This window comes from Haematobia irritans, chromosome 5 (assembly GCF_050003625.1).
Source record: "Haematobia irritans isolate KBUSLIRL chromosome 5, ASM5000362v1, whole genome shotgun sequence".
NCBI lineage: Eukaryota > Metazoa > Arthropoda > Insecta > Diptera > Muscidae > Haematobia > Haematobia irritans.
In genome coordinates, this window is record NC_134401.1 from 127,868,671 (window position 1) to 127,892,198 (window position 23,528).

General features: G+C 34.0%; 2 protein-coding genes across 3 annotated transcripts in view; one reads left to right on the forward strand and one right to left on the reverse strand.

Moving 5' to 3' along the window:
* LOC142238937 (semaphorin-2A-like) overlaps positions 1–23,528 on the reverse strand; it is a 525,466-nt gene that overhangs the window by 424,240 nt on the left and 77,698 nt on the right. The window lies entirely within an intron of this gene.
* LOC142240372 (UDP-glucosyltransferase 2-like) lies at positions 2,184–14,441 on the forward strand. The gene is made up of 2 exons (XM_075312081.1): positions 2,184–2,505; positions 13,126–14,441. The coding sequence occupies exons 1-2, from the start codon at positions 2,262–2,264 to the stop codon at positions 14,433–14,435; spliced, it is 1,554 nt and encodes a 517-aa protein (XP_075168196.1). The 5' UTR covers positions 2,184–2,261; the 3' UTR covers positions 14,436–14,441.

Here is a 23,528-nt window from a genome sequence, read left to right on the forward strand (position 1 = left end):
TATATGTATCGCCCGATTTTCCCAAATTTGGCCACAAAACCTTTATTTATGAACCGATCTTTTTCAAAGTTGGCTAAATATAATCTTCTATAGCACTAACTATATGTGCAAAAAATCATCGAAATCGGTTCAGATTTAGCTATAACTCCCATATATATGTACCGCCCGATTTTTCTAAATTTGGTCATAGAACCCTTATTTATTAACCGATCTTACTAAAAGTTGGCTAGATCCAGTCCTCTATAGTACTAAATATATGTGCAAAATTTCATCGAAATCGGTTCAGATGTAGATATAGCTCCCATATATGTATCACCCGATTTTGAAAAATTCGCCCCTAATAACCTTATGTTTGACTATACAGGCCTCATTTCTTTACTGATCTTACTCAAATCTTGCACAAGGTAACCTTTTGTGGTATTAATCAAACCCGCAAAATATTATGCAAATTGGTTCAGATTTAGATATAGCTTCCATATATATGCATCGCTCGATTTTCCCATATTTGGTCATAGTACTCTTATTTATTAACCACTGTTACTCACATTTCAAATTTTGATGTACTAGCCGATCGTACTTATACGTACTTGTAGCTCTTACATAAGAATATTGCTCGATGTTTACAAATTTGTATTTATTACCCACACTAATTGGGCGATTTTCTCTTTTTTAATAACGGGTTCAATATTAGTGGCATACTAACCCCGTAGTTACAATATCAACATAGCCAGTGTTGCTAGAAGTAGGGGAAATTCCTTATATGTAGGGTTTTTCTAATATTTAGCGTCTTGTAGGGACGTAGGGCCACAATGTAGGACATTTTCACTCAACTCAATTTGTAATAATTTTTACATTTTGGTGGCTCTAGAGGAGGAAATTAGAAGCCGGCAAGAATTGATCTTTAACAATGTGTGGGAAACTTTATTCCTGTAGAAAATTTTGTCAACATTTTATTTCTATAGAACATTTTGTCAAAATTTTATTTGTACAGAAATTTTTTTCAAAATATTATTTCTATAGAATTTATTGTCAACATTTTATTTCTATAGAAAAGTTTCTCACAAAAATTTGTTTATAGAAACTTTTTCCAAAATTTTATTTCTATAGAGATTTAACAAATAAGATTACTAATTTGGGTAGAATTCTACCAACTGTGGCAACTGTGGTGGTAATACAAATTTATATTCTAAGTTATATACGTTGCATATTCATGTTTTAAGATAATAAAGTACTTAGAACCATTTTTGTTTTGTAAAATTTTTTAAATTTAACGAAAAATATAGAAGGGAAAATTGTTTGGGAATGTATGGGAAAGTAGGGAACTTTTTTTGTCCTTGTAGGGTAAACCGAACATTTTCCCTGGCAACATTGACTATGAGCTATAGTTAGATTGACACAAAGCACCCATAAACATGTACCCCTTAATTTTCTTAAATATGCAACTGCGGTTTATCTCCCATACCTATATCAATGTTACCCCACAAATGCTTATGATTACTAATTCAGTAAGGGTGGTTTAGGGTATGATATAGTCGGCCCCGCCCGACTTTCTACTTTACTTACTTGTTAGTTATATTAAATCTCATTCTCAACATATCGTCCAATAAAGGGAATTTATGAGGATGTGGAAATCTTCCTCTGCTTTCCTACCCTCCATATTGGACAACATTTTTACTTTTCCATAGCACCATAAAGGTTGTTCAAATGTACATCATACAGCAAAAAATTAAATATTTCTTCCGAAACGAAAATTTTTGACAATTTTTTTTAACAAAAAACGGAAAATCAGGTAGTCCAAAATTTCATTTCCCAGCAAATTGACGATAACTGCCTCTTTAAGAAAGCACTTTATAATAACGTAGAATTTCCTATATCTAAAATTTCGTTCCGTAGAAAATTATTTTTTTTTCTGTGTAGAAGGGGAAATAAAAAGATAAAATGAAAGTACATAATTATAAGCCGGTTTACTTATTTATATGTACACATTGTTTACAGACAAATTCACTATCACACATTCGCTTGTCATCGGTTATCTCAATTAAAGTCCATAAAACGATTAAAGCAATTTGTTCTTGCTTGGGGTATATCAGTTAAATGTTACAAATTGATAAACCAAATACTAAACAACAAACGCATCGATGGGGTGTTAGTCCATTTTATCTTTAGTTTGTATAGTCAGTATTGAACAAATCGCTAACGATTGCTTTGTATTGAGGATAATATTTTTGAGTTCATTAGTGAAGTAATACAAAACGCGTAAAATGCATCTGAATGGAATGCGATGGATTATATTCATATTTACACTCAAATATATGGCTCATGCCGAACGTATACTATCGATACTGGGATTTGAGGGACCAAGACAATATGCATTTATTTTGCCTCTTTTGAGAAATTTAGTGCAGCGGGGTCATCATGTTACATCCATAACAAATTTTCCCCAGGAGCAATCAATGGAAAATTTTAGAGAAATTGTAATTTCAGAAAATGAATATCTTTATAATGGTAAGACAAAATTTAAGGTAAACGGAAAACTTATTAGTTATTTCAATGTGTTATTATTAGATTATAAGGAAACATAAACAATTTTGGAACTAAACTTCATCTTACAAATAAGCGAGTATATACTGACATTTGCTCTTCCAGGACGCTCCAGAAATATTATCTGGAGATCAGTTTATGTGGGGGGCTATGTCAAAAAAAGTTACCCAATATGAGCATTTGGCCATCTCTAGACTGGCTCTGACAGTGTCGGTATTGATCAATGAAGGAAGTCGAAATAAGCCTGGTACGGCTTTAGCGATTATATGTGCTCGATTTACATCCTTGCCGGTATAGTATAATACGACGAATCTCGGAGTTCTTAAGCAGAGATTTTCTTCTTGTAGACATATGGTCCTGTATAAACGTCTTCCTGCAACGGATTTTTATACCCTCCACCATAGGATATAGGATAGGATAGGGTATATTAACTTTGTCATTCCGTTTGTAACACATCGAAATATTTCTCTAAGCCCCCATAAAGTATATATATTCTGGGTCGTGGTGAAATTCTGAGTCGATCTAACCATGTCCGTCCGTCCGTCTGTTAAAATCACGCTAACTTCCGAACGAAACAAGCTATCGACTTGAAACTTGGCACAAGTAGTTGCTATTGATGTAGGTCGGATGGTATTGCAAATGGGCCATATCGGTCCACTTTTACGTATAGCCCCCATATAAACGGACATCCAAATTTGGCTTGCGAGGCCTGTAAGAGAAGCAAATTTCATCCGATCCGTCTGAAATTTGGTACATGGTGTTAATATATGGTCTCTAACAACCATGCAAAAATTGGTCCACATCGGTCCATAATTATATATAGCCCACATATAAACCGATCCCCCGATTTGGCTTGCGAGGCCTCTAAGAGAAGCAAATTTCATCCGATCCGGCTGGAATTTGGTACATGGTGTTAATATATGGTCTCTAACAACCATGCAAAAATTGGTTCACATCGGTCCATAATTATATATAGCCCCCATATAAACCGATCCCCCGATTTGGCTTGCGAGGCCTCTAAGAGAAGCAAAATTTAATCCGATCCGTCTGAAATTTGGTACATGGTGTTAATATATGGTCTCTAACACCCATGCAAAAATTGGTCCACATCGGTCCATAATTATATATAGCCCACATATAAACCGATCCCCCGATTTGGCTTGCGAGGCCTCTAAGAGAAGCAAATTTCATCCGATCCGGCTGGAATTTGGTACATGGTGTTAGAATATGGTCTCTAACAACCATGCCAAAAATTGGTCCACATCGGTCAATAATTATATATAGCCCCCATAAAAACCGATCCCCAGATTTGACCTCCGGTGCCTTTTGGAAGACCAAAATTCATCTGATTCAGTTGAAATTTGGTACGTGGTGTTAATATATGGCCTCAAACTCCCATGCAAAAATTGGTCGGTATCGGTCCATAATTATATATAGGCCCCATATAAACCGATCCACAGACTTGACCTCCAGGGCCCCTTGGAAGAGGAAAATTCTTCCCATTCGGTTGAAATTTGGTACGTGATGTTAGTATATGGTATCCAACAACCATGCAGGAATTGGTTCCTATCAGCCCATAATTATATATAGCTCCCATATAAACCGATCCCCAGATTTGACCTCCGGTGCCTTTTGGAGAAGCAAAATTCATCCGATCTGCTTGAAATTTGGTACGTGGTGATCGTATATGATATTTAACAACCATGCCAAAAGTGGTCCATATCAGTCCATAATCATATATAGCTCCATATAAACCGATCCCGAGATTTGGTTTTGGAGCCTCTTGGAGGAGCAAGTTTCATCCGAGTGAGTTGAAATTTGGTACATTGTGCTAGTATATGGTCGTTAACAACCATGCGTAACTAGGTCCATATAAAGGGTGATTTGTTAAGAGCTTGATAACTTTTTTTTTAAAAAAAACGCATAAAATTTGCAAAATCTCATCGGTTCTTTATTTGAAACGTTAGATTGGTCCATGACATTTACTTTTTGAAGATAATTTCATTTAAATGTTGACCGCGGCTGCGTCTTAGGTGGTCCATTCGGAAAGTCCAATTTTGGGCAACTTTTTCGAGCATTTCGGCCGGAATAGCCCGAATTTCTTCGGAAATGTTGTCTTCCAAAGCTGGAATAGTTGCTGGCTTATTTCTGTAGACTTTAGACTTGACGTAGCCCCACAAAAAATAGTCTAAAGGCGTCAAATCGCATGATCTTGGTGGCCAACTTACCGGTCCATTTCTTGAGATGAATTGTTCTCCAAAGTTTTCCCTCAAAATGGCCATAGAATCGCGAGCTGTGTGGCATGTAGCGCCATCTTATTGAAACCACATGTCAACCAAGTTCAGTTCTTCCATTTTTGGCAACAAAAAGTTTGTTAGCATCGAACGATAGCGATCGCCATTCACCGTAACGTTGCGTCCAACAGCATCTTTGAAAAAATACGGTCCAATGATTCCACCAGCGTACAAACCACACCAAACAGTGCATTTTTCGGGATGCATGGGCAGTTCTTGAACGGCTTCTGGTTGCTCTTCACTCCAAATGCGGCAATTTTGCTTATTTACGTAGCCATTCAACCAGAAATGAGCCTCATCGCTGAACAAAATTTGTCGATAAAAAAGCGGATTTTCTGCCACTGATTTTGGTAATAAAATTCAATGATTTGCAAGCGTTGCTCGTTAGTAAGTCTAATCATGATTAAATGTCAAAGCATACTGAGCATCTTTCTCTTTGACACCATGTCTGAATTCCCACGTGATCTGTCAAATACTAATGCATGAAAATCCTAACCTCAAAAGAATCACCCTTTATATAGTTATATATATCCGTCAGATAAATCGATTTCCAATCACACAAAAATTGGTCCATATCAAGTTTATAATTGTAGCCCCCATATAAGCGACCCCCATATTTCAATTCTGGCTCTCTACGTACCGTGCAAAAAGTCCATATCTATTCGTAATTATTTGTAGACTTAACTATACATAACTTTTTTGTCTAATATATACCACGTATGGACTAACTCACAATTTAGAAAACGATGTTAAGAAGTTTTAAGATACCACAACCCAAGTAATTCGATTGTGTATGACAGTCTTTCGTAGAAGTTTCTACGCAATTCATGGTGGAGGGTACATAAGATTCAGCCTGGCCGAACGTACGGCCGTATATTCTTGTCTTACATGTCATGGATCTTTGGTATGTTTCTCAACTTCGCATCTGTTCATTTGTGGCTCTGATGTAGGCTTTTTCATTTCGGAATACTTCGGGTGATCGCTTTTGTATACCTTCTTATGGGTATCATGGAAGGCCTAATATACATGGCTTTGGCTCTTTCCTAGATGTGGCAGAAACTCCATGTTCAATATAAACACCGCCTGCGTTCTTTGTACGGTCAACAGCGGTTGGAAGATCTGGCTTATGTTCCTTTAGTCTGTTTAAATTAGACTCAGGATCAGGAGGGTTTGCAGGTATCCATGAATGTGCTCTATGTCTAGCCGATATGTACTTCTTCTTGACTAGTTCCGAAGCGACAAGTTCCAAAACTTCACCAGTCAACGAAACCTTAGATCTCTGGTCGGCAAATGTGATTAATTTAATTTTGATACCATCCAGAGTTTTGCCGTCGAGGACTTGGACCGGGAAACTTTTTTTTGCCGGACCTATGAGTAGTCGCCAGACATTACGTTCGCAATTGCCCCCTTCTGTGCTTTGGGAATATACTGTCAAATGCTCCTTTGGAATCTGGCAATTCATCCGACGATCGTTCACTTCTCATTCAATACTTGCTTATGAATCAGAGTTGTTAGGTTATGAAATTTGTCAACAACTGGCTGATTGATACTGAACTCATCAACCGTGTCTTCAGGTGTCGAAAAACGTTGACGTCCCACTCATTTTATTTTTTACGTACGTGAATAAAAAGAAGTCATTCGGTGCCATGTCAGGGCTATTCGGTAGATGAATCATCATATCCATTTTTTTAGAGCGCAAAAAAATGCAGTTATTTGAGCCGATGTTTGAAAGCTCGCATTGTCGCGGTGAAGAGTGATATGTCCTCGGCGGTTGGTTTCCTGATTTCTTGGAGGACAACTGGAAAACAAGTCAACATTGACTTTCTGCGCCGTTCTAGTGGTACGATTGAGACAGATCCAGTTTCTCAGAAAAGCATCAGGCCATCATTTACTTGAAAGTACTTCGTGCACTAGCATTTTTTATTGTATTTTGGCTCTGAAATACCTATACAGTCGACTGCTGTTTACTTTCAGGCTCATTCGTGTAAATCCAAGATTTATCACATGTCACAATGTCATGGACGTACTTCGAAGCACCGGGAGAGTATTTTTGGTGTATTTCTTTGGGCCAACCGATGCGAGCCTTTTTTTTGGAGAAATTGACAAATTGTGTGGGATCCAAAACAAACAAATTTGTCTAACGGTCAAATATTGAATATATGCTTATCCAACTAATGCCTGAATCTCACGAAAGGTTTCCATTCGTTAATGGTTTCCAGAACAACAACTGATTTAGGACGAACTTTACGAAATTCATCTTGGATCGAACTATGACCTCGGTTGAATTCACTATACTATCGATAAACACTGGTCCTTCACGGAGCTTAACCGCCAACATTGCAGTTTATTGAGTTCTTCAATGCAGTGTTGTTGAAATAATCCAAGTCGAACGTTTTAAAAAATAATCGCACGAAAATATAGACGATTTAAGTCCATTCCATAAGAGAGCCACCGTGGTGCAATGGTTAGCATGCCCGTCTTGCATACACAAGGTCGTGGGTTCGATTCCTGCTTCGACCGAACACCAAAAAGTTTTTCAGCGGTGGTTTATCCCACCTCAGTAGTGCTGGTGACATTTCTGAGGGTTTCAAAGCTTCTCTAAGTGGTTTCAGTGCAATTTGGAAAGCCGTTCGGACTCGGCTATAAAAAGGAGGTCCCTTGTCATTGAGCTTAATCAATGTGGTATCACAATGGACTGAATAGTCTAAGTGAGCCTGATACATCGGGCTGCCACCTAACCTAACCTAACCTAAGGCCATTCCATAAGAGAGCCACCGTGGTCCAATGGTTAGCATGCCCGGCTTGCACACACAAGGTCGTGGGTTCGATTCCTACTTCGACCGAACACCAAAAAGTTTTTCAGTGGTGGATTATCCCACCTCCGTAATGCTAGTGACATTTCGGACTCGGCTATAAAAAGGAGGTCCTTTGTCATTCAGGTTAACATGGAATCGGGCAGCACTCAGTGATAAGAGAGAAGTTCACCAACGTGTTATCACAATGGACTGAATAGTCAAAGTGAGCCTGATACATCGGACTGCCACCTAACCTAAACAAAGTCCATTCGAAGATGAAGCTATCGTGAGAAGCTGGCAGTCAAACAATTTAGATATTTCAACAACCAATGTCGTGCTAACCGAACCTGACCTAAGTCCGTTCGAAGATGAAGCTATCGTGAAAAGCTGGCAATCAAACAATTTAGATTTTTCAACAACCAATGTCGTGTTAAGTTGTTTGCCATTTCCTTACTTGAATAGTTTTTGAGGTATCAGGCGAATAATATAAGAGAAGTATATACGCCCGTAAGTTCGGCCAGGCCGAATCTTATGTACCCTCCACCATGGATTGCGTAGAAACTTCTATGAAAGACTGTCATCCACAATCGAATTACTTGGGTTGTGGTATCTTAAAACTTCTTAACATCGTAGAGAGACAGAATTGAAATATGGAGGTCGCTTATATGAGGGCTATATACAATTATGAACTTGATATGGACCAATTTTTTTGTGATTGGAGATCGATTTATCTGAGGGCTATATATAACTATAGGCCGATATGGACCTAGTTAGGCATGGTTGTTAACGGCCATATACTAGCACAATGTACCAAATTTCAACTTACTCGGATGAAATTTGCTCTTCAAAGAGGCTTCAAAACTAAATCTCGTGATCGGTTTATATGGGGTTATATATGATTATGGACTGATATGGACCACTTTTGTCATGGTTGTTAAATATCATATACTACCACCACGTAAATTTCAGCCAGATCGGATAAATTTTGCTTCTCCAAAAGGCACCGGAGGTCAAATCTGGTGGTCGGTTTATATGGGGGCTATATATAATTATGGACCGATATGTACCAATTTTTGCATGGTTGTTAGAGATCATATACTAACACCATGTTCCAAATTTCAGCCGGATCGGATGAAATTTGCTTCTCTTAGAGGCTCCGCAAGCCAAATCGGTGGATCGGTTTATATGGGGGCTATATATAATTATGGACCGATGTGGACCAATTTTTACATGGTCATTAGAGACCATATACTAACACCAAGGTCCAAATTTCAGCCGGATCGGATGAAATTTGCTTCTCTTAGAGGCTCCGCAAGCCAAATCGGGGGATCGGCTTATATGGGGGTTATATATAATTATGGACCGATGTGGACCAATTTTTGCATGGTTGTTAGAGACCATATACTAACACCATGTACCAAATTTCAGCCGGATCGGATGAAATTTGCTGCTCTTAGAGGCCTCGCAAGCCAAATCGGGGGATCGGTTTATATGGGGGCTACATATAATTATGGACCGATGTGGACCAATTTTTGCATGGTTGTTAGAGACCATATACACACAAAAAATTATCACCAACATTTTTTCAATTAAACACTTAATTGAATTTGGAAACGGATTCAATTAATATGTTAATTGATTCAATTAATTATTTAATCAAATCCGAATAAAACCCAATTAAAAAACCAGTAAGGAAAGTCTAAAGTCGGGCGGGGCCGACTATATTATACCCTGCACCACTTTGTAGATCTAAATTTTCGATACCATATCACATCCGTCAAATGTGTTGGGGGCTATATATAAAGGTTTGTCCCAAATACATACATTTAAATATCACTCGATCTGGAAGAATTTGATAGACTTCTACAAAATCTATAGACTCAAAATTTAAGTCGGCTAATGCACTAGGGTGGAACACAATGTTAGTAAAAAACAAACTTATTATACCCTGTACCACAGTAGTGGTGAAGGGTATAAATATGGGAAACGTTTAAATCTGAAGCAATTTTAAGGAAACTTCGAAAAAGTTTATTTATGATTTATCGCTCGATATATATGTATTAGAAGTTTAGGAAAATTAGAGTCATTTTTACAACTTTTCGACTTAGCAGTGGCGATTTTACAAGGAAAATGTTGGTATTTTGACCATTTTTGTCGAAATCAGAAAAACATATATATGGGAGCTATATCTAAATCTAAACCGATTTCAACCAAATTTGGTATGCATAGCTACAATGCTAATTCTACTCCCTGTGCAAAATTTCAACTAAATCGGAGTTAAAAATTGGCCTCTGTGGTCATATGAGTGTAAATCGGGCGAAAGCTTTATATGGGAGATATATCCAAATCTGAACCGATTTCAAGCAAATTTGGCACGCATAGTTACAACGCTAATTCTACTCCCTATGCAAAATTTCAACTAAATCGGAGCAAAAAATTGGCCTCTGTGGGCAAATGAGTGTAAATCGGGCGAAAGCTATATATGGGAGCTATATCTTAATCTGAACCGATTTTGCTGATATTTTGCAAGTTTTTCGAGACTCATAAAATATTCGGATGTACGGAATTTGAGGAAGATCGGTTGATATACACGCCAATTATGACCAGATCGGTGAAAAATATATATGGCAGCTATATCTAAATCTGAACCGATTTTTTCCACAATCAATAGGGATCGTCTTTGAGCCGAAACAGGACCCTATACCAAATTTTAGGACAATCGGACTAAAACTGCGAGCTGTACTTTGCACACAAAAATACATCAACAGACAGACAGACAGACAGACGGACATCGCTAAATCGACTCAGAATTTAATTCTAAGCCGATCCGTATACTAAAAGGTTGGTCTATGATTACTCCTTCTTGGCGTTACATACAAATGCACAAACTTATTATACCCTGTACCACAGTAGTGGTGAAGGGTATAATGATTGATATTTGTTACGTTTCCAATTAAAATATTAATTGATTCAATCAATTTGTTAATCAATTCGGAAATAATTTTCAATTTAAAACGTGATTGAAATTTTTTCCGTTTCCAATTACACATGTGATTGATCCAATCACTTTTGTGATTGAAATTGAATAATTTTGAGCAATGGAAAGAGCGAAAAGAGAACAAGAGAATGGGTATTTATTCAACATTGTATGATGGAGAGATCAGTCTGCAGAAGTAACTTGTAACGAACGGTTGGGTTTTTGTTTTTCGCGTAAATTGAAAAACATGATTGGCGACATTCTGTCTGCTGCATTGAAAATGTGTACATAAATATTTTGAAACCAACAACAAATCATAGCAAAGGTTGCAATAAATAAAGTGTACAACAACAAATGGCCACGTGGTAAAGGTTTGAAAAAATATATGAGAGAACGCATTTGAAATTACCTGTGTTTGTGTTTTGTGGTATTGTAAAAATGGAAAACGATCTACGTTTATTGAAGGTAAGAAATTGTGAAATGTGAATACCGTTTTCCATTGAAGCCTGTTTACATTAAACGGACTAAAATAATATATTTTTTATTCATTTCTTTTAGTAACCAATTTTATTTCGTGAAATTGACCAATCAATCCCATCAACTCCATCATTTTATCAAATATGTAAGAATATGTTTGCAACAAAAAAGTGGGTACCGTATTGATCTTTTAAAATTATAATTTTTTTCACTCCTTGTTTTCTTAAAACCAAGAGCGGTATGGGTTTGTTGGAAGATTCACCTTGAAGTTGCGAAGTGGCGTTGGCATTAAATTGTATTTTTGTTTTACCTGCCTTTTTCAGTTTGAACCCAAGTAGAGAGCAGTATATCTGATATATAAACTAATGAGCTGAATTATGTAATGGTAAAAAAGTTCTTTCTTTTGGATTTAAAAATATGAAAAATATCCGAAAATAATAAAAATATGTATTTTCCATTTATATTTTTTTCTATTTCCAGAATTTGCAAAGTATCATCAATATAATACTAAATATTACATTGCTTTCCCATTATTTTTGTCTTTGATTGGTTCAAATTTTAATAGACGATTTCAATGTGCGGAAATTTTGGAAAGGAATTGTTACTAAAATTAAATTACCGAGCTCCTTAATACACCTTTTTATGCTAAAAGACTACAACTGCAAAAGATCATAAATCTGCAACCGGGAACTAAGAATTGAACTTGATATTCTATGTAGGTAATGTTTAACAAAATTAAGTTTTAATTTAACAAAATTAAATTCGAATTATTCTGTTTACTTTCAGAAAAACTAATTTAGCTTACAGCCTGCTGATTTATTGGAAATCTAGGCGCATCTACATATTAGAAGGACCATGCGAACATGGTTATTATTATAAGGAAGATAATGATTTATATAATTTATGTAGTTGTATTTGTAAGTTATGTTAGAACAAACCACAAATGACAAGAACCAAATTTATTTGTCTATTGCATAATTCAAAAAATAATAAAATATTAAATATGTTTTATAAGAAACACATATTTTCTTTTATTTCAAATAAAATTAAATACGATTTTGGGGTCGCAATATATAAATTTTTTGATTGAAATTTATAGCCAATTTAAATTAATTATTTAATTGAATGAATCAAATAGTTGATTGATTTTTGTCGCGAAATTAATTAAAATTTTAATTGATTCAATTAAAACTGTGATTGAATTTTATGTTAAAAATCAATCACGTTTTAATTTGATTCAATCACACAATTAATTGATTCCGTGACAAAAGTCAATTACATTTTTAATTGAAAATCGTGTTGGTTTTCAATCAAAATGGGTGATTGATACTATCATTTTCGTGATTGAAGACATTTCAATTAAAAAAATGATTGAATCCGCGATTTTCGTGGTTGAAATCAAAATTTTTTTGTGTGTACTAACATGTACCAAATTTCTAACATGTACCAAATTTCAGCCGGATCGGATGAAATTTGCTTCTCTTAGAGCCTCCGCAAACCAAATCGGGGGATCGGTTCATATGGGGGCTATATATAATTATGGACCGATGTGGACCAATTTTTGCATGGTTGTTAGAAATCATATACTGCCACCGTGTACCAAATTTCAGCCGGATCGGATGAAATTTGCTTCTCTTAGAGTCCCCGCAAGCTAAATTTGTGGCTCCGTTTATATGGGGGCAATACGTAAAAGTGGACCGATATGGGCCATTTGCAATACCATCCGACCTACATACATCAATAACAACTACTTGTGCCAAGTTTAAAGTCGATAGCTTGTTTCGTTCGGAAGTTAGCGTGATTTCAACAGACGTACGGACGGACGGACGGACATGCTCAGATCGACTCAGAATTTCACCACGACCCAGAATATATATATTTGTGGGGTCTTAGAGCAATACTTCGATGTGTTACAAACGGAATGACAAAGTTAATATACCCCTATCCTAAGGTGGAGGGTATAAAAATGCTTTCACAAAAATACTGATTTAAATTTATTGATTTCAATATTACTTATACGAATATCTTTTTTCCCTTGCAGATCTCTTCAATACAATCATTGATCCATATGACAAAGATAACTTTAATGTTCGTGGAAAATTATGTGGAACCGGTTTTAGGATATGTGAAAATATTCTTCGTCATAAAGATGTTCAAAATTTGCTACACCACGATAGCTTTGATTTAATTATTTTGGATTTGATATTCACAGAGTCACTTGTGGGATTTGCTCAACATTTTCAAGCTACAATTGTGGGATTTTCAACCATAGGAGCTACTCGTCAAATTGATGAGTTGGTGGATAACATAACACCATTGTCCTATGTATCCAATATAAATCTGAAGCAGCCATATATGGAAAATATGTCGTTCTTCCAGAGATGTATAAATGTTATATTTTATGGCCTAGAGTGGTTATATTACTATTATGAATATTTTCCCATACAAAAAGACATATATCGACGTTATTTTCCCAATTCCACTAAGGCACTAGAAGATATAATGAAGAATTTCTCTTTGGTATTGCTAAATGATCACTTTACGCTAAGTGCACCTAGACCATATGTACCAAATATGATCGAAGTTGCTGGTCTACATATTCCCGAGAACCCACAGCCTCTTACTACAGAGATCCAAGAAATTCTTAATGCTGCTGAACAAGGATTTGTATATGTGGCCATTGAGAATTTATTACCAGACAAATTGATGCAACTACTTTTACATGAATTCCAAGATGTACAACAACTGATTCTCTGGAATACAAAATCAAGACCATCTCCAAATCTTGTGATACCCTCCAATGTTCATTTTGTTCTAAATTTATCACATCACTCGATACTTTCGCATCCTTCAATTAAATTACTTATATGTCACGGAGGTTATAACCACATCATCGATAGTATATACCATGGTGTTCCAGTCCTTAGTATAGCCAATGTTCATGGTCAACAAGAAGATTACATTGACTTTATTTCAAAAATGAATCATGGTTTCTTTTTACAACAAACACAATTCAATCGTAAATCTTTAAGATTTTCTCTACAAGAATTTCTCACCAAGGATCGTTATGGCAAAGAGGCAAAATTGAAATCCCTGCAATTTCGTGATCAACTAAATTCTCCTCTGGAAAGATCAACCTACTGGATCGAGTATGTGTTAAGGCATAAGGGGGCACCTCACATACGTAATCTAGGACAAAATTTGTCCTCATGGCAATTTTATAATCATGATGTTTATATATTTCTTTGTATCGTAGGATTTATTTTAAGCTTTTTAGCATATTTAACTCTAAATATTTTCATTAAATTATCAAAGATGGTTTTATTTAAAAATAAATGTAAAAAAGATTAATTGTAAGTGGAGAAGAAGAAAAAATAGAAAATATTTGTTTCAGGACGTTCAAGTGTAATTCACTTTGGTTTTGGTGAATTATCCGCATTTATTCTGATAACTGGTTGATAGTTTTGCTGCAAGTAGAAGATGCTGGTGAGGAATGTGGTAATTCCGCAATGGCTGTCCATCCAACCATCTTGCAGTCTACATGACTTTGCCCAAAAAAGTTCGACAAACATTCTTTTCTTCTGTTGGTTAAGCTACTCTTGTAGTTTAGTCAACGCATGGTTTTATGCTGAATTCAAAACAACAATAATGATTGAAGAATAAACCAACAATAAGAAAACAAAACGAATAAATAAATAACAAGTATATACGGCCGTAAGTTCGGCCAGGCCAGGCCAATCTTATGTACCCTCCAACATGGATTGCGTAGAAACTTCTATGAAAGACTGTCATCCACAATCGAATTAATTGGGTTGTGGTATCTTAAAACTTCTTAACATCGTTTTCTAAATTGTGAGTTAGTCCATAGGTGGGTATATATTAGACAAAAAAGGTATGTATAGGTAAGTCTACAAATAATAACGAATCGATATGGACTTTTGCACGGTACGTAGAGAGCCAGAATTGAAATATGGCGGTCGCTTATATGTGGGCTATATACAATTATGAACTTTATATGGACCAATTTTTGTGTGATTGGGGATCGATATATCTGAGGGCTATATATATAACTATAGACCGATACAGACCTAGTTAGGCAACTTCTTAAAACTTCTTAACACCGTCTTCTCAATTGTAAGTTAGTTCATACGGGGTATATATTAAACAAAAAAACAAGTATATACGGCCGTAAGTTCGGCCAGGCCGAATCTTATGTACCCTCCACCATGGATTGCGCAGAAACTTCTACGAAAGACTGTCATCCACAAATTTCAACTCACATGGTTGTTAAATATCATATACTACCAACACGTACCAAATTTCAACCAGATCGGATGAATTTTGCTTCTCCAAAAGGCACCGGAGGTCAAATCTGGTGGTCGGTTTATATGGGGGCTATATATAATTATGGACCGATATGTACCAATTTTTGCACGGTTGTTAGAGATCATATACTAACACCATGTTCCAAATTTCAGCCGGATCGGATGAAATTTGCTTCTCTTAGAGGCTCCGCAAGCCAAGTCGGGGGATCGGTTTATATGGGGGCTATATGTAATTATGGACCGATATGGACCAATTTTTGCATGGTCATTAGAGACCATATACTAACACCATGTTCCAAATTTCAGCCGGATTGGATGAAATTTGCTTCTCTTAGAGGCTCCGCAAGCCAAATCGGGGGATCGGCTTATATGGGGGTTATATATAATTATGGACCGATGTGGACCAATTTTTGCATGGTTGTTAGAGACCATATACTAACACCATGTACCACATTTCAGCCGGATCGGATGATATTTGGTTCCCTTAGAGGCTCCGCAAGCCAAGTCGGGGGATCGGTTTATATGGGGGCTATATGTAATTATGGACCGATATGGACCAATTTTTGCATGGTCATTAGAGACCATATACTAACACCATCTACCAAATTTCAGCCGGATCGGATGATATTTGGTTCTCTTAGAGGCTCCGAAAGCCAAATCGGGAGATCGGTTTATATGGGGGCTATATATAATTATGGACCGATGTGGACCAATTTTTGCATGGTTGTTAGAGACCATATACTAACACCATGTACCAAATTTCAGCAGGATCGGATGATATTTGGTTCTCTTAGAGGCTCCGCAAGCCAAATCGGGGGATCGGTTTATATGGGGGCTATATGTAATTATGGACCGATATGGACCAATTTTTGCACGGTTGTTATAGACCATATACTAATACCATGTACCAAATTTCAGCCGGATCGGATGAAATTTTCGTTTCTTAGAGGCTCCGCAAGCCAAATCAGGGAATCGATTTATATGGGGGATATATATAATTATGGACCGATGTGGACCAATTTTTGCGTAGTTATTAGAGACCATATACCAACACCATGTACCAAATTTCAGCCGGATCGGATGAAATTTGCTTCTCTTAGAGGCTTCGCAAGCCAAATCTGGGGATCGGTTTCTATGGGAGCTATATATAATTATGAACCGATGTGGACTTATGTTTGCATGGTTGTTAGAGACCATATACTAATACCATGTACCAAATTTCAGCCGGATCGGATGAAATTTGCTTCTCTTAGAGGCTTCGCAAGCCAAATCTGGGGATCGGTTTCTATGGGAGCTATTATAATTATGAACCGATGTGAACCAATTTTTGCATGGATGTTAGAGACCATATACTAACACCATGTACCAAATTTCAGCTGGATCGGATGAAATTTGCTTCTCTTAGAGGGTCTGCAAGCCAAATTTGGGGGTCCGTTTATATGGGGGCTATACGTAAAAGTAGATCGATATGGCCCATTTGCAATACCTTCTGACCTACATCAATAACAACTACTTTTGCCAAGTTTCAAGTCGATAGCTTGTTTCGTTCGGAAGTTAGCGTGATTTCAACACACGGGCGGACGGACATGCTCAGATCGACTCAGAATTTCACCACGACGCAGAATATATATACGTTATAGGTTCTTAGAGCAATATTTCGATGTGTTACAAACGGAATGACAAAGTTAATATACCCCCATCCTATGGTGGAGGGTATAAAAAGGCCGAATAAATACGTATATAATTCAGATTGACAAAATTTTCTATAGAATTAGATTTTGGATAAAATTTTCTATAGCAGTTAAATTTTGATAAAGTACTTTAATAGAAATAAAATTTTGACAAAATTTTCTATAATAATAAAATTTTGAAAAAATTTTCTAGAGAAATAAAATTTTGACAAAATTTTCTATAGAAATACAATTTTGACAAAACTTTCTATAATAATAAAATTTTGACAAAATTTTTTATAAAAAATAATAATTTTTTTAGATTAATTTTTGGCGATATGGACCAATTTTTGTGTGATTGGCCATCGGCTATATATAACTATAGACTATGGACCAAGTTTTGCATGGGTATTAGCGGGCATATGCTATGGAAATTGGTACAACCGAATGGATCAATTTTGCTACTTCAAGAGGTTCCGGAGGTCAAATCTGGGGATCGGTTTATATGGGGGCTATATATATTTATGGACCGATATGGACCAATTTTTGCATGGTTGGTAGATACCATATACTAAAACCTTATAAGATGAAATTTGCTACTCCAAGAGGCTCCCGAGATCAAATCTGGGTATCGGACTATATGGGGACTCTATATAATTATGGACCGATATGGATAATTTTTTGCATGGTTGTTAGAGGTCATATACTAACAACAAGTGCCAAATGTCAACCGGATCGGATGTACCTTGCTCCTCCAAGAGGCTCCGGAGATCAAATATTGCGATCGGTTTATATGGGGGCTATATATATGGACCGATATGGACCAAGTTTGCATGGTTGGTAGATACCATATACTAACTCCACGTACCAAATTTCAACCGTATCGGATGAATTTTGGTCCTTTAATATGCTCCGGAGGTCAAATCTAGTCCGGAGGCTCCGCCAAATCTCGGATTATATGGGGGCTATATATAGTTATGAACCGATGTGGACCGGATCGGATGAAATTTGCTTATCTTAGAGGATCCGCAAGCCAAATCTGGGGATCGGTTTATATGGGGGCTATAAATAATTATGGACCGATATGATCCAATTTTTGCATGGTTGTTAGAGATCACTAACTACCACCACGTACCAAATTTAAACCGGACCGGATGAATTTTGCTCCTCCAAGACGCTCCGGAGGTCAAATCTGGGGATCGGTTTATATGGGGGCTATACGTAAACGTGGTCCGATATGGCACATTGTCAATACCATCCAACCTACATCAATAACAACAGACGGACGGATCGACTCAGAATTTCACCACGACCCAGAATATATATACTTAATGGGGTCTTTGACCTACACAGTCTCACACAAGTTTACATACGGTTAAAAAATTTATATTTTCTTTAAATAATAAAATTTTAAAAAATATACAAATATATCCTTTAGTTTTAGTAAATTATTTTGAAAAACAAAGTATTTGTAAATTTTCAAGAAGATTTTTTTGGTGTGGATTATAAACAACAACAAGAAACAGGTTTAGTTAAGAGGTAAAAAACTCAGGCGTATGTAAACTTGTGTGAGACTGTGTATATTTCGATGTGTTACAAACGGAATGACTAAGTTAATATCCTATAGTGGAGGGTATAAAAATTAAAAAATTCACTTTTTTTGGGGAACAAAGTTATTGGCACAGGTAGTTTTAAATTTGTTTTTTGGTACATTTAGTAATTTAGGCATTCCTTTTTGGTTGATAACAGCATCAAGCGGTCTAGACAATGAATGGACTAATCTTTTGGTTTATTGGTACTTATATTTTCCCATTCTTCCATCAACACTGTATCAAATTTCCCAAAAACCGGTTACAATAGTGACCTGAATACTGCAAACAAGAAATACATGCTCAGGCGGACGGACACTAAGTTCTAAACCGATTCAGGAGGTGGTTTTGATTCGATCGATACATATTTTATGGAGCTTAAAATTCATATTTTAGGCCGGCACATTTTTCCGCCGATACCCTGATCACCCTGGTTTAGGGTACGGTACCACATTGTAGAATTAGTAAAATAAATTCCATCATTTACTTGTTCTCCTTGTTAAACTTAGCCGATTTAAAAAGAGTCCATGTTCGAATTCAAACTCCTTCCAATTTTTTAAAAGATAAAACCCAACAACGGAAATAGCTCCCCATATAGTATTTTTGTAGTTTATAAATTTTGTATTAGTTGTTTAACAATATTTGAGGTTTTAGACCTTAAAACCTCAGACGCACATTTCAAAACTATAAAATTGCTGAATGGGATAAAACTTTGTTAGCGGAAAAAGCACGTAGGAACATTGCAACCATTATCAAATCTACTCAAACTCCCCGCCTCATCATCTTATTGTATTTTTTCAATTACCACAATTTCAAAAGCGTTCTGTTCTTCCTTTTGAAAAATCAAAAAAAAAAAAAATTTAATATCCTCATCCACACCACCACAGCCATCACCACAAACGTGTTTGGAATTTATATTCCACTCTATGCCATGCAAAGGAAGCTACTGTTGCTAGTCAGTAACGGTCCGCCAAAGGTATGAGAAATTAATGTTAACATAAAATTCATAAATTACTAATGCTTACGTAGTGTTTGTTTCTCTCAAATAGTTAAACACTCATATGATGCACACACAAATACACATACAGTCTACCATGTATGTCCTTTTCACACTAAAGTATCATGAGTAATAATAGGGTGAATAGGGCAAATAATAGAATTTGATGTAGTAGTTAATTGTTTTCCAGAACCTTAAGAAGAAAATCGAGAGATTAGGATAAGATCGAAAGTACGGCCAGGTCGAATCTTATGTACCCTCCACCATAGCTTGTGTAGAAATACTAGTTTGTGTAGAATACTAGAATTTCATCCACAATCGAATTACTTGGGTTGTGGTAACCCTTGACAAAATTTTCTATAGGAATAAAAACTTGACAAAATTTTCTATAGAAGTAAAATTTTGACAAAATTTTCTACAGAAATAAAATGTTGACAAAATTTTCTATAAAAATAAAATTTTGACAAAATTTTCTATAGAAGTAAAATTTTTAAAAAATGTTCTATAGAAATAAAATGTTGACAAAATTTTCTATAAAAATAAAATTTTGACAAAATTTTCTATAGAAGTAAAATTTTTAAAAAATGTTCTATAGAAATAAAATTCTGACAAAATTTTCTATAAAAATAAAATTTTAAAAAAATTTTCTATAGAAATAAAATATTGACAAAATTTTCTATATAAATAAAATTTTGACAAATTTTCTATAGAAATAAAATTTTCTATAGACAATAATTTTGACAAAATTGTCTATAGAAATAAAATTTTTACAACATTTTTTATAGAACTAAAATTTTTACAACATTTTCTATAGAAAAAAAAATTTACAAAATCTTCTATAGAAATAAAATTTCGAAAAACTTTTCTATAGAAGTAAAATTTTGACAAAAATTTTCTATAGAAATAAAATTTTGACAAAATTTTCTATAGAAATAAAATTTTGAGAAAATTTTCTATAGAAATAAAATGTTGACAAAATTTTCTATAAAAATAAAATTTTGACAAAATTTTCTATAGAAGTAAAATTTTTAAAAAATGTTCTATAGAAATAAAATTCTGACAAAATTTTCTATAAAAATAAAATTTTGAAAAAATTTTCTATAGAAATAAAACATTGACAAAATTTTCTATATAAATAAAATTTTGACAAAATTTTCTATAGAAATAAAATTTTCTATAGACAATAATTTTGACAAAATTGTCTATAGAAATAAAATTTTTACAACATTTTCTATAGAAATAAAATTTTTACAACATTTTCCATAGGAAAAAAAATTTTACAAAATTTTCTATAGAAATAAAAAATCGAAAAACTTTTCTATAGAAGTAAAATTTTGACAAAAATTTTCTATAGAAATAAAATTTTGACAAAATTTTCTATAGAAATAAAATTTTGAGAAAATTTTCTATAGAAATAAAATTTTGACAAAATTTTCTATAGAAATAAAACTTTGACAAAATTTTTTATAGAAACAAAATTTTCTATAGAAATAAAATTTTGACAATATTTTCTGTAGAAATAAAATTCTGACAAAATTTTCTATAGAAATAAAATTTTTACAAAATTTTCTATTGACAAAATTTTTTATAGAAAAATTCGACAAAATTTTCTATAGAAGTAAAATTTTGACAAAATTTTCTATAGAAGTAAAATTTTGACAAAATTTTCTATAGAAATAAAATTTTGACAAAGTTTTCTGTAGAAATAAAATTTTGACAAAATTTTCTATAGATATAAAATTTTGACAAAATTTTCTATAGAAATAAAATTTTTACAAAATTTTCTATAAACAAAATTTTCTATAGAAGTAAAATTTTGACAAAAATTTTCTATAGAAATAAAATTTTGACAATATTTTCTATAGAAATAAAATTTTGAGAAAACTTTCTATAGAAATAAAATTTTGACAAAATTTTTTATAGAAATACAATTTTGACAAAATTTTCTATAGAAATAAAACTGTGACAAAATTTTCTATAGAAATAAAATTTTGACAAAATTTTCTATAGATATAAAATTTTGACAAAATTTTCTATAGAAATAAAATTTTTACAAAATTTTCTATAGACAAAATTTTCTATAGAAGTAAAATTTTGACAAAAATTTTCTATAGAAATAAAATTTTGACAATATTTTCTATAGAAATAAAATTTTGAGAAAACTTTCTATAGAAATAAAATTTTGACAAAATTTTTTATAGAAATACAATTTTGACAAAATTTTCTATAGAAATAAAACTGTGACAAAATTTTCTATAGAAATAAAATTTTGACAAAATTTTCTATAGAAATAAAATTTTTACAACATTTTCAATGGAAATAAAATTTTTACAACATTTTCTATAGAAAGAAAATTTTGACAAAATTTTCTATAGAAAGAAAATGTTGACAACATTTTCTATAGAAGTAAAATTTTTAAAAAATTTTCAATAGAAATAAAATTCTGACAAAATAAAATTTTGACAAAATTTTCTATGGAAATAAAATATTGACAAAAAATTCGACAAAGTTTTCTGTAAAAGTAAAATTTTTACACCATTTTCTATAGAAATAAAATTTTTACAAAATTTTCTATGGACAAAATTTTTTATAGGAACAAAATTTCGACAAAATTTTCTATAGAAATAAAATTTTGACAAAATTTTCTATAGAAATAAAATTTTGACAAAATTTTCTATAGAAATAAAATTTTGACAAAATTTGCCGTAGAAATAAAATTCTGACAAAATTTTCCGTAGAAATAAAATTCTGACAAAATTTTCTATAGAAATAAAATTTTTACAAAATTTTCTATTGACAAAATTTTATAGAAAATTTCGACAAAAATTTTTATAGAAGTAAAATTTTGACAAAATTTTCTATAGAAATAAAATCTTTACAAAGTTTTTTATAGAAACAAAATTTCGACAAAATTTTCTATAGAAAACAAATTTTGACAACATTTGCTATAGAAATAAGATTCTGGCAAAATGTTCTATAGAAATAAAATATTGACAAAATTTTCTATATAAATAAAATTTTGACAAAATTTTTCATAGAAATAAAAGATTAGATTTTTGTGTTTGGCAGGTTTTTGGTCAAATTTTCTGCAAATATTGGTAGATTTTGTGGGCTCAAGTGGCAACCGTGCTTAAAATACCTCTAGAAATCTGATTAAAAAATCGGATCTTCTAGAAGCCCCAAAAATCAAATCATGGGGGTTATATAGGGGTTATACCAAAACATGGACCGATATACAACATATTCCGCTCAGCTATTTGTGGTCCTAAAATTCCTCTAGATTTTTAATGTTAGACAAATCGGGTAAAAACTACAGTTTCTAGAAGCCCAGGAACTAAATCGGTAGATCGGTCTATATAAGGGCTATACCAAAACATGGACCGATACACACCATATTCGGCACACATAATTGTGGTATTAAAGTAATCGTAGATATCAAATTTCAGGAGTCAAATCGGGAGATCGGAGATGGTACATTTCAGAAGTTCAATTTCAGGAAAATAGGATAGAAACCAGAAACTTACAACCCAGTATAGAGGTTCGGTTTTTATAAGGACTACAATATGGCCCACTTGCAATACCATGTGGAACTACATAAATAATAGCTACTTGTATCAAGGTAGTAGAACGTATCGTTTAGATCTTAGCGTGATTTCAACAGACGGATGGACTAAAGGATAGATGAACGTACGGACGGACATCGGTAGATCGACTCAGAATTTCACCATGACCACGATATATAGCATGAGTTTTTTACGAATATTTCTAGGTTTTACAAACGGAATATTACTGGGCATGAAGAACACCCTATGTTTTCATTGATAAGCTGCCCACACACTTATATACCTACCGACTGGAATGTT

Excerpts from the sequence above, each read along its gene's own strand:
- LOC142240372 (XM_075312081.1), top strand. The coding sequence starts at position 2,262 with ATGCATCTGAATGGAATGCGATGGATTATATTCATATTTACACTCAAA. Across the intron at positions 2,506-13,125 it reads AAATGAATATCTTTATAATG|ATCTCTTCAATACAATCATT; the intron begins GTAAGACAAAAT and ends TTTCCCTTGCAG.